General features: G+C 39.2%; 1 protein-coding gene and 1 long non-coding RNA gene across 12 annotated transcripts in view; one reads left to right on the top strand and one right to left on the bottom strand.

Annotated features, from left to right (window-relative positions):
- The window catches only part of pot (zona pellucida domain protein papillote), a 33,708-nt gene extending 23,807 nt beyond the window's left edge, over window positions 1–9,901 (top strand). Inside the window, exons 3-7 of one of the 2 annotated variants that reach the window (XR_015544566.1) lie at window positions 1,095–1,431; window positions 2,057–2,213; window positions 3,003–3,372; window positions 4,084–6,269; window positions 6,913–9,901. Coding sequence is in view for 1 of the 2 variants with exons in the window: in XM_011056322.2 (XP_011054624.1) it covers window positions 1,095–1,431; window positions 2,057–2,213; window positions 3,003–3,372; window positions 4,084–6,216 (2,997 nt within the window). In the remaining variant the exon portion in view is untranslated. Of the gene's footprint in view, window positions 1–1,094; window positions 1,432–2,056; window positions 2,214–3,002; window positions 3,373–4,083 lie in introns of both variants that reach the window. The other variant, XM_011056322.2, reaches the window with a different exon arrangement.
- Window positions 1–10,188, bottom strand: part of LOC105146207 (uncharacterized) — a 175,257-nt gene that overhangs the window by 114,969 nt on the left and 50,100 nt on the right. For all 10 annotated transcript variants that reach the window (XR_015544578.1, XR_015544576.1, XR_015544577.1 and 7 more), the window contains exon 2: window positions 356–417. This is a non-coding gene — a long non-coding RNA (uncharacterized LOC105146207). The remainder of the gene's footprint in view (window positions 1–355; window positions 418–10,188) is intronic.

Raw genomic sequence — 10,188 nt, 5'->3', positions numbered from 1 at the left:
TGGATACAGATCTAAAAATAATTTTAAACCATCAAAATAATTATGTAGAAAACTTAAGCAAGAAAAACAATGCCGTAAAAAGTTTTAATGCTTCAGCTTGAGCCTCCTCTGCACAGTTATAATCCGACAATATTATTTTCAGATCTGTAACTAGCTAAATTTTTAGATAGCAAAATTATTTTTTCTGTATAGTATTTATTAGTATTTATAATTTAAAGAGAATGTGCGAGTTCTGATACACCTTGTATAAAGAATGAGACATGCGTTACGGTGGTCAGACTATCTACGTGTACAGTTCTACGTGAGCGATACGTACAAACAATGACGTAGCTGAGATATACAAAGAAAAACTTACGTTCTGGAAGTCGTCCGTGGGAATGTGGATAGTCGAGTTGTTTCCTCATGCTTCTTAGATACCTGAGAAAACAATGATACCGATCTTTGTAGTGCATATTATACATGCAATGTCGCATTTATTATTAGAGTTCATTAGAACATCAATTAGACTAATTACGAAATGAATGTGATGCCACATCTTACGATATAATGAAATCCGATCATCATGAAATCATTACAGATTTGTAACTGTCAATTTAGGTCGTAAGAGAATCTAAGAAATGATGATTTCTAGCTTATTATTCTTGAATATCGTGATATTATATATACATCACATCATAATACATATATGATATCATTGTGTACTTTCTTTTTATATAAAAAGAAATATTTTATAGTAAAAAAATGAGAAAGTACAAATTCATGAATTTTTTCTAGATCTTCTAACATATCACATTGACTGTGTTTAGCAGAGAAAACTGATCAATGAACGCTCAATGATTCTTTAATGTAATTAGTTCCTACATTTAGATCCAGCAAACAATTAAAGGCAAGAACAAATCATATTAAAGAATCACTGACTGTTCAATTTTCTCTGCTGAATACAGCCATTCTACCTTGTTTAATTAAAGATACTGACAATTAATTACGGAAATTTTAATCTCTACTACCATTATTCTTTAATAATTTATTAAATATTATTATAATAATTTTGTAACTATTCATTGAAAAATTGATTTTATGTCTTTTCGTCATAGATGCTACCAAAATTGATACTCCTGCTCTGGGCGGCAATTCCGATTGCGTTGTCCCAGAGCAACTATGCGTCGCAAGGTAACAGCATCGAGTATCAGCCGGGACTTCCGCCGAGCACAGTCCTCGACGGCAAAGTTACCAAATTGGATGACATCTCGCCGATTATATTTTTGAATCGAACGAAAGCCTATCTGAACTGCGGCCAGGGTAGCATGGAGGTCGAGCTCAAGTTTGAGGAACCGTTTTACGGAGTGGCCTATGCCGACTTTGATCGCAACAGTGCTTGCATATTCAAAGGACGAGGTGCAACGACCGCTAAATTGGAACTACCTCTGAAAGGTATGCTCCTATATTAAATTTGACATTTAACCTCGCGGCATAACATTTCACAGAAATGATGATAAAAAGGATGAGTAAATTCTGAATCATTCTGAGATTTACAATAGAACCTTGTTTATCCGAACTTGTCGGGGGATAAGATAGTTTTCGAATAATATAGACTCATCTTCCCTATCAATATTTATTAATTTTGATGATAAAAGTTGAATTCAGAAAACGGTCGTGTAATTAATTCGGATAATAAAAGCTTAGATATGAGTTCATACGTTTGGAACTGAGCACAAACTTATTCATATAGAAGGTAGATAAACAAAGTTCTACACATTATTTCTCAATTAAAAAAAGAATAGTAAATCATAAATACGCAATAATAATGTAATTGTTCTAAATTCAATTTATGTTAAATGATTTTAACGTAATGTAACTTTCATTTAAGACAAATATATTAATATTCGACGATTTGAAACTGATTTAATTGTTTTGGTTTCACTTCTACTATTATTTTTTTGTTTTGTTTCTAATTCATATATAATATAATCATTTTACTTGTTGCTTATTTAAGTTGTTTATTTAAAGTATTTTCATTTTTATTTAACTTCTTATCGAAATTGATCTAATATTTCAGGATGCGGTACAAAACAGGATCCTCTGCGCGTGTTCACCAATAATGTAGTTGTTCGCTTTCATCCCGGATTAGAGATGGATGGAGATGAGGTTATCACTATAGTATGCAGATATCCTCCACCTGTGGCACCGGCGCCTCCTAAACCGCCAGAAAGCATGTAAGAATCCTGTGTAGAAATTTTCTTTATTATTATTCTCTTCGCGAAAAATTTATTCTCAAATAGGTTTTCTGTGAAAATTAAAATTTGTTGGAACCGAATATTACAATTTTTAATTTATTAAGTTACATGCATAAGTTATTCATATATTAATTTTATGCTTTAAATAAATGTAGATGATATTGTGAACAGTATCGAATTTATCACGAAACGCGATTTCTTTCTAATATATTTTTTAGAAGATATTCAAGATAATTATTTTTTTATGTTATATCTCATCATACTTAATAATATAATTTCATAAAAAAAAACGAGTAGATACATACTTAATAGATACATACATATATATTTAAAATAATTATAAAGTAATCCATTTATGATTAACATTTTCCGAATAATATTTTTTTTTGCCAAAAAAATTCATTAATAACTATCAATATATTACTGACTTGACTGTTGTCATTAATCCAAATTTAATGCGTGAGGTGTATTATTAACATTTAATGAAACTTTCTACCTAATCTTTTAAACATTTGCGAAGAACACGTTCAATATCGCTGAGTTTGCCTTCTCACTGCGTCGATCGAACTGAATAAAAAAGTAATTCTGTATTCAGAACGTACTGTGACGATGCACGCCTTTGTCTCCCGCAATCTAGTTACGCATACGGATAGGTGTGAGATATACTCCGTGCACGGTTAACTGCGGCATCTAATATCGATGCCGTTTGCAGCAGTCTCCTCATCCAGAATCGCGTTCATCCTGCTCTAATCTGATTTCCATCCACAGAATGGCCACTCTGACGCCAGCGTCGGTGACCGAACCACCGCTGAAAGGCTTCCAGATCTTGTTGATTATCTGCGCTATTCTGTTCCTCTCATTGCTCCTGCTCGGTCTTGGCTGTTCCTACATGTGTCTGAAACGACGAAATGTGCGTGTGGTCCATCGACATCCGTTCGAAAGCGCCACTGGTTCTGAGATAACGAAGCTCTCCGGCTCATCTCTGAGCAACATCACGATGTTCGAGGGTCTGAAGATACCACGAGCGCACGCTCTTCTTCACGCGACTGCCGTGTCTACTTCCGGCAGCGAGGCGAATCTGGTGATCGATCATTCGGACACATTGCCAAGTGATTACCCAAGCGAAAGTCACTCTGAGGTGAGGCCCAATAATTGTCTAACAAGACGGATGATTGCACAGAATATATTAGAAAAAAATATAAAAACACATCATCGCTATTAATTCTTTTAACAGCGAACTGTAACTGTATATACATATAAAGCTTCTAAATTTTCGTTGTCTCAATTAACCGGTATAGAAATTATTTAAATTTATTCGAACAAAATTGTTGTTAGCAGAATTTATTTGAATAAATTGTTTAATATCTATTCATTGTTTAAATAAGATAATGTTCATTTTATTATTACACTGCAAATTTAATAGTGTACATTTTTTATTATTACACATCACTTTACAACATGAAAAAGAGTCCCAAGTTTAAATTTTGATATTTTTCGCAATAAGTTCTTGTGTTAATGTATTAGCATCATTACTGAATTAACGTAATTTATTAATTTATTTATGTAATTTATATGATGTTATTTCTAGCTTCAGTTTATGATTGCGTTTCAAGCCTGAAACAGAATCAGCGTAGAGTTTATAGAACCAAAAAATGCAAATTTGTATATGAATATTATTGAGCACCAAGATTTCGCCTCGACCGAAAATAGAATTCTTTCTCTTATTTGATTTAGTAAAAAAGACAATTCCTGAAGAGCTCTCTCTCTTAGTAAAAAATTTCAAATAAAAGAAAACAATTGCATAATCGATATAATATATTACGATTTGTTTGTTCATCTGCTTTTATAGGTGGATGAGGAACGTTCGTTACCTGTATCCTCCGCCGGATCCTATGATAATAAAGCATTCATAGACCATCATGAGGTCCAACGTCAAGTGGAAATGCGTGCTTCGAGCTCCTTATATTCAGAGACAGTTGCTGCCGAAGTGGAAACTTCCTCCATGACAGCTGCGAATGCTTCAAGAATCATGGTGCCGCGACATCCTGTAGCCGTTCCGATTGAACCCAAGTTCGACGTGCAGATGAGAGTTAAGAGAGCACCACCCCCACCGCCGAGCCCGCTGCCATCGGAATCGGACGTTGCGAGTATCGCCCTCGAGAGAAATCTAACGACCATTCTGGAGAGAGAAGAGACTTCTCGCTCTCTCGAAAGTGCACCCTATCGAATGACGACCTTCTCCTACGTACCCGAGCTTCACAGACCACCAGGAGGCGTGTCACCTGTCTCGACCATCTCTCGGCAGCAGACACCGCCAGTCTATTCCAGGATTCTACGCAAACAAGCAGAGAGAGAGACCACCGTGATCCAAGAGAAACTCCCGTCGCCAACGACCGAACAACCGCCGTTGCATGAGATTCGTCGGCCAAGGTCTCTGACTTCCTTGAACACCGAGCTCACCGAGACTCGCTCGTTGACGGAAGTGACGGACGCCTCGCATGCCAAGTACCGGGTAGCAAGCATTCTAGCGCCGACCCCACCGCCGCCGCCCCCAATTGTGCCTACCACGTCCACCACCACTACTCACACCGCCGTTCAGCATCGCGAGCACCGTTTGTTGCGCGAGGAGATGACTGAACCACTGGTCGAGCCGCAGGTAGTTGCGCCTCGCCGTCCAGAAATCACGACTCACGAAGTGGACGATGTGTTCCTACGTACCGTTACGGAGAAGAAGACGATCGAAGATGTGGAGCGTCACAGTCGCCAGATAACCGAGTATCGCGCCAGATCTCAACCGCCGGATCTCAAGTGGGACGTCACCATCAGGAACTATCCGACGGAGAATTTGCCGCCGCCACCGCCGGAATGGGAGAACTTCTCCGATGTTAGCTCGGCCTCCAACTTGACCATCACGAACGAGCCAACGAATCATTTGGCAGACGACGAACTGGATGTAAACATCGAACCGACTTATACCACGCGCGCTGAGATTCCATGCCGGCCACCACCTACGCGCCGATCCCTCGACGACGCCGATGCTGATTGGTACACTAGGTTGGCACGCGTCTTGGAGCCGCGTTATGCCACGGAGTTGACGGATGAGGAGCGTGCCAAGTGGCGCGAAATCATCACGACGGAAAGCACGCTGCGGACTTTGTTAACCGAAGCAGTGGTTAAAGAGGATTACGAACTGATACGCAAGGATGCGAGATACATTAATTTGTTCCCGCCAGCGAAATGGGATGTGATCATCCGAATCCTAAGTCCGCCATCGATGCACCCTGGCTCCACCTCGTCCTCCAGTCACGGCAAGAACCATGGGCAGAGATACAAGCGGTCCAAATCGTCGGAATGGGACACTAGATCCAGACGATCCTCCCTTCCTACCCTGTACGAATACGAGAGCGATGGGGGCAGCTCGGCGCGCACCTTAGGTACCCAGAGTCACCATTTACAAACATCGCAATCCGCCACGACCATGACCGGTGGACAGATCGCCGGTCGTCCACGTCGACTAGGCGGTTCTATTCGTTCGCGAGGAGCCGGAGTTGGTAGTGAGGCCGATTTGAGATCGATGTCCGAGATAACCGTCCGTGATTTCGCCCGGATGGACAGAGACGACCTGACCAGCTTGAGCTCCTTCGAAGGTGCGGACTCGCTGGTCAGATCGCTCAGCCAACCCAGCTTAGCCAGATCGGGTTCGGAATTCACCGAGCACTGGGGCATGCCTTCTGGTATTCTGCCACCATGGGCGTCCGAACACGCGGAGGATGGCGTCAGTTCCGTGGAAACGACACCGAGAGCGATCAGAAGAGGTGACAGGATGGAGGTCCTCGCCTCCTTCGACGAGCACAGACGAGGTCCGTCCATCACGAGATCGAGTCGATACACCGAAAGGGAGCTCAGCGTACGCGTGACAGAAAGTCAGAGGGCCTCGGATTGGTTTAATGACAACAATTCCGAGCCGGAGATGCAGATCTGAACGCTTCCAAAACAGAACACAGAGATTCTCGGTTTTTACCTCAAATCTTTTAGGTACGGAGATGATTCCTGAATCTCGATGAAGGTCTGAATAGAATTATTAGGGATGAAAGTTGATAATAGAGTCAACACGTACCACTTGCAATTTATAAAATCAAACCTTGAGATCGTCTTTTTGTAATTCTTTGAGCAGTGAATCTTTTAATGTACAAGAAAATTGGTTATTTGAACCGATTAAGCTCAATTTTCAGCGCTATAAATAGCGAAAACACGAATTCATATTAATATATCAACATAATAATTTCGAAAAATTGACAATTTTTTAACAAATTCTTAATATAGGCAATTAAATAAAATTTAAATTCCGAGCTTCAGATTTTAAATTTAGAAATCTTTTTTTCTATAAATTTTAAATATTTTATCTCGTTTAATATTCAAATCAAAAAATTTGTGTTGTTCAGAAAGTTAAAAGAACACCGCAAACTTGAAAAAGATTAGTCGAGGGATCAGCAAAGTTTTTTTATTTTAATCTTTCGCAGCTTCATATTCTCTATTCTATTGCGAGCTACAATATAATGGATTATGATTTATACTGGCATCCGTTCGTATTTTTCTTGTAGGCACTATTTCGGTCAGTGTGACTCGCGCATTATGTGTATATGTACATTATGTGCCGCGTTTGTTTTGCTTGCAACAGTTTCAACTCGGGACGTCCTACTACATGATCGATATCTTGCCAAGAACGAGGCGCAATGCACACGTAGCAGCGGCGACGGGATAACGTTCCGCAGTCGTCATTGGGAAAATTCACTTTATTTGTGGCGACTAGCTTTCGCCGTTTCTTTCTTTCGTTCTTACATCGGTTATACAGCTGCTCTACTTTCTTCATGGCTCATGGCCGTTCACTGCCGATTTCGTCCTCAAGCCCGATAACTCGAGGACTCACGCTCAACCGCGCGAATACAGAATTGTCCCAATTTCGGGAATCCGTCTCTCCGACATCAAGATATTTCGCGATATCCCGAAACTCGGAGAATTCAGCCGCCATTCTCTTCACACGTCACTCGTAACGCGAGACGTGAATCGTGCTAGTTACTCGGTCTCGATATCGAGTGGGTCTGCAGATTCTGGCGAGAATACAATAAATACATGGACAGTTTGCGGAAATTAAACCATTAAAACCTGTATTGTCACTTTTGTTTATATATTGGTAGTTGTATTCAAATACGAGCAATTTTATTTGTAGTTTGCACGTTTCGTGAATAGAATTATTAGAGATTTCATGGCAAAATACATATCAGGAATACTTGAAAATTTTCAAAAGCTACGGGCTTCAATGGATTAATCGGCAAACATGTCAATCCACAGGGGACTAATGCAAGGAAAAAATTACAGGATGGGAAAAACGATAAATAATATAGCGTAATCGTATATGAGAGGATATATCGCCTGCGCGACGCGGCTTGTCCTCAGTTTCCAAACGTTCGATAGATCAGGAGATCTCTTTTGAAGATCGCAGGGAACAATACATAGCTCTCACGACTAAAACACCCCCGTTTTGCGGTACAAGTCTACTTGCGATAATAGTCTACTTAAATAGGTAATGAAACACACGGTGCTGGGTTATATGCTTCAAACGATAGCTAGAAAAGCTCTCTTCGAGAACATTTACCTAACCTCGTCCTCGCTCCTTCTCACCCCTCAAACATCCCTTCCGACTTAATGTAGGTATTTCGTCTGGAGTACCTGAGCTCGGCCGAGATACGTATCGACCGACAGGGTACGTAGATAGGTATATTTGTAATTATGTACTTTTATGGCTAATGTATATTCACACGTCGTGTGTAATTTTCTCGCTATCCTCGTGCAGTCATTAGAAGCTTATGAATCTTTCGAATCCTTGAGCTGCAAGACGGGAGGAAGAGAGAGAGAGAGAGAGAGAGAGAGAGAGAGAGAGAGAGAGAATTCGAAGCTTGCAGGTTCTATTAATATATCATAGCGTGATTATAGTTCTCGCAATAATACGTAAATCGCTTCGAAATTTCCTAGCTCGTTTGCCTCGGCGATCGTCATTTCCGAAACATTACCACCAAGCAATCATATTATCCTTCGCTTTGCTTATTAAAATTATCAAATGCCAATCATATGCGAATGCTTATTAAAATTATCAGACGCCAATCGTGAGCGAGGAAGATTGGAATAACGTCAAACTTCGAGCTTATCTTTAGAGAGATATTTGCGCAAATGTTTAATGCAGTAATGTGTATCGCAAGTTGCAATGTAGCAGTATCTATTCATATAGTCTCTTGTGGTATTGAAAATTCTCGATAGAGATCGTTTGTATTATTTTCAGGAAATGACGATTACAACAACTGTACACAACTGTACACAACTGTACGTTGCGTTATAATTTATACACGTTATAACGTTTAATTGTAATGCAAAATTAATACTATACTAGTGGCAAAACAATTGATACTACTTGCTATTCATACACAATTCAATGCGATCGACACACGAATAAAGAGCATGTTTTGCATATTCGATAGTTGAAGCTCGAAGCAATTGTTTGATGACGAAATCCGTCCAAGATCAAAGGAATCGATATTACATGCATGATATTACATTAAGCGCGTGATTTTCTACGAATTTTATAGAGCGTGATATACGTAGAAAACAATCACATTGTAGGCGGTTTTTTTTTATATGTATATGTAACTGTAAATCAAAATCGATAATAAATTTTGCATATTTTGAACGTCGAAAGGAATATCGAGACCGGCGTTAAGCGCACATGTAGAACGATGAATAAAACATAAAGTGCGCATGAAAAGAATATTAAGCGCGAATAATGGAGTAATAAATCATATCGAGAAATTACATGTAACAAGTGTTATCAACGTCAAAGTTTTTATCTCGACGTCTCTCGGGTTACATCGAGTTTTTAGGATGTCCTCTAACAAAGAATCGCTGTCGCGAACAGGATTCGATGTCGAAGAAAAGAGAAAGGACGTCTGAGATAAGAGAAATTAATGAAACGCTTGTATTTAACTTACGGAAATAACGGTTAACGTGAAATGGGAGTGTTAAAGCGACGCGTTGAAAGCTTTTATCGGGTGAAATAACGCGCTATATTGTTAGAAATTAACGTAACTAGTAACTCCTATATAGATGCCTCTTATCTATATATATTTTTATATCGAATTTTGTAATGGATCATCCGATCGTTCTCGACACGGATGTGCCCGTGTAATATTTCAGCCGAAAGTTTGCGGAAGTGCGAGTGAAATGAGTGCTACTAGAACTGGGACATAATGAAACGGAATCAGATTGAAGCAGAACAGAGGGAATTGCCTGGCGAAGGACGATGATACATTCGTTGTCACTGATCGATAAGCGGAGGATATACAAGTTCGAACTAAACTCCTAAATTATAATTCATAATAAATACTGACAGTCCACGAACCGCATTTGTTTGAGTGCGTTGTAAATCATGTAACCCTCGTCGCTTCATATTACTCTGTGGGAGATTAATTTACAGGGTTCGACGTGTTTTGTCGAAGTTATGATAAAATAGTGCAAGTTCAATCAGACCCGCGCGAAATAAATGGAAAATGTAATACGATCTTTGAGCGAGTTCGGAGAGCATGGCTATTAATAAAATTGATTACTAAAAAAAAAAAAAAGGTTTGTACATTCTTTTATTGCCGAATAAACTCAGTGTCACTTTTCACTTTACCGAAAAAATCCAGTGTATCGATACAGAGCATCGTCTTGTTTGCGAAAGGGATTATTGTTCCAATTTCAGAAGAACACTTTCTTCAGCGATATTATGCATTATAATTTTACTTAAGCAATATTAAACAAACTCAGACGGCTCGTGCGGAAAATCATAAAGTAATCTAAATTTCAATTTCAACGAATGTACGTAAAATGTAAATGTAAATATAAAAACAGGAAATGTATAGCTTTT

The sequence above is a fragment of the Acromyrmex echinatior genome, chromosome 3 (assembly GCF_024713525.1).
Source record: "Acromyrmex echinatior isolate Ae372 chromosome 3, ASM2471352v2, whole genome shotgun sequence".
Classification (NCBI taxonomy): Eukaryota; Metazoa; Arthropoda; class Insecta; order Hymenoptera; family Formicidae; genus Acromyrmex; species Acromyrmex echinatior.
The sequence above is the reverse complement of the archived record's forward strand: the minus strand, read 5'-3'. Positions and strand labels throughout refer to the sequence as shown.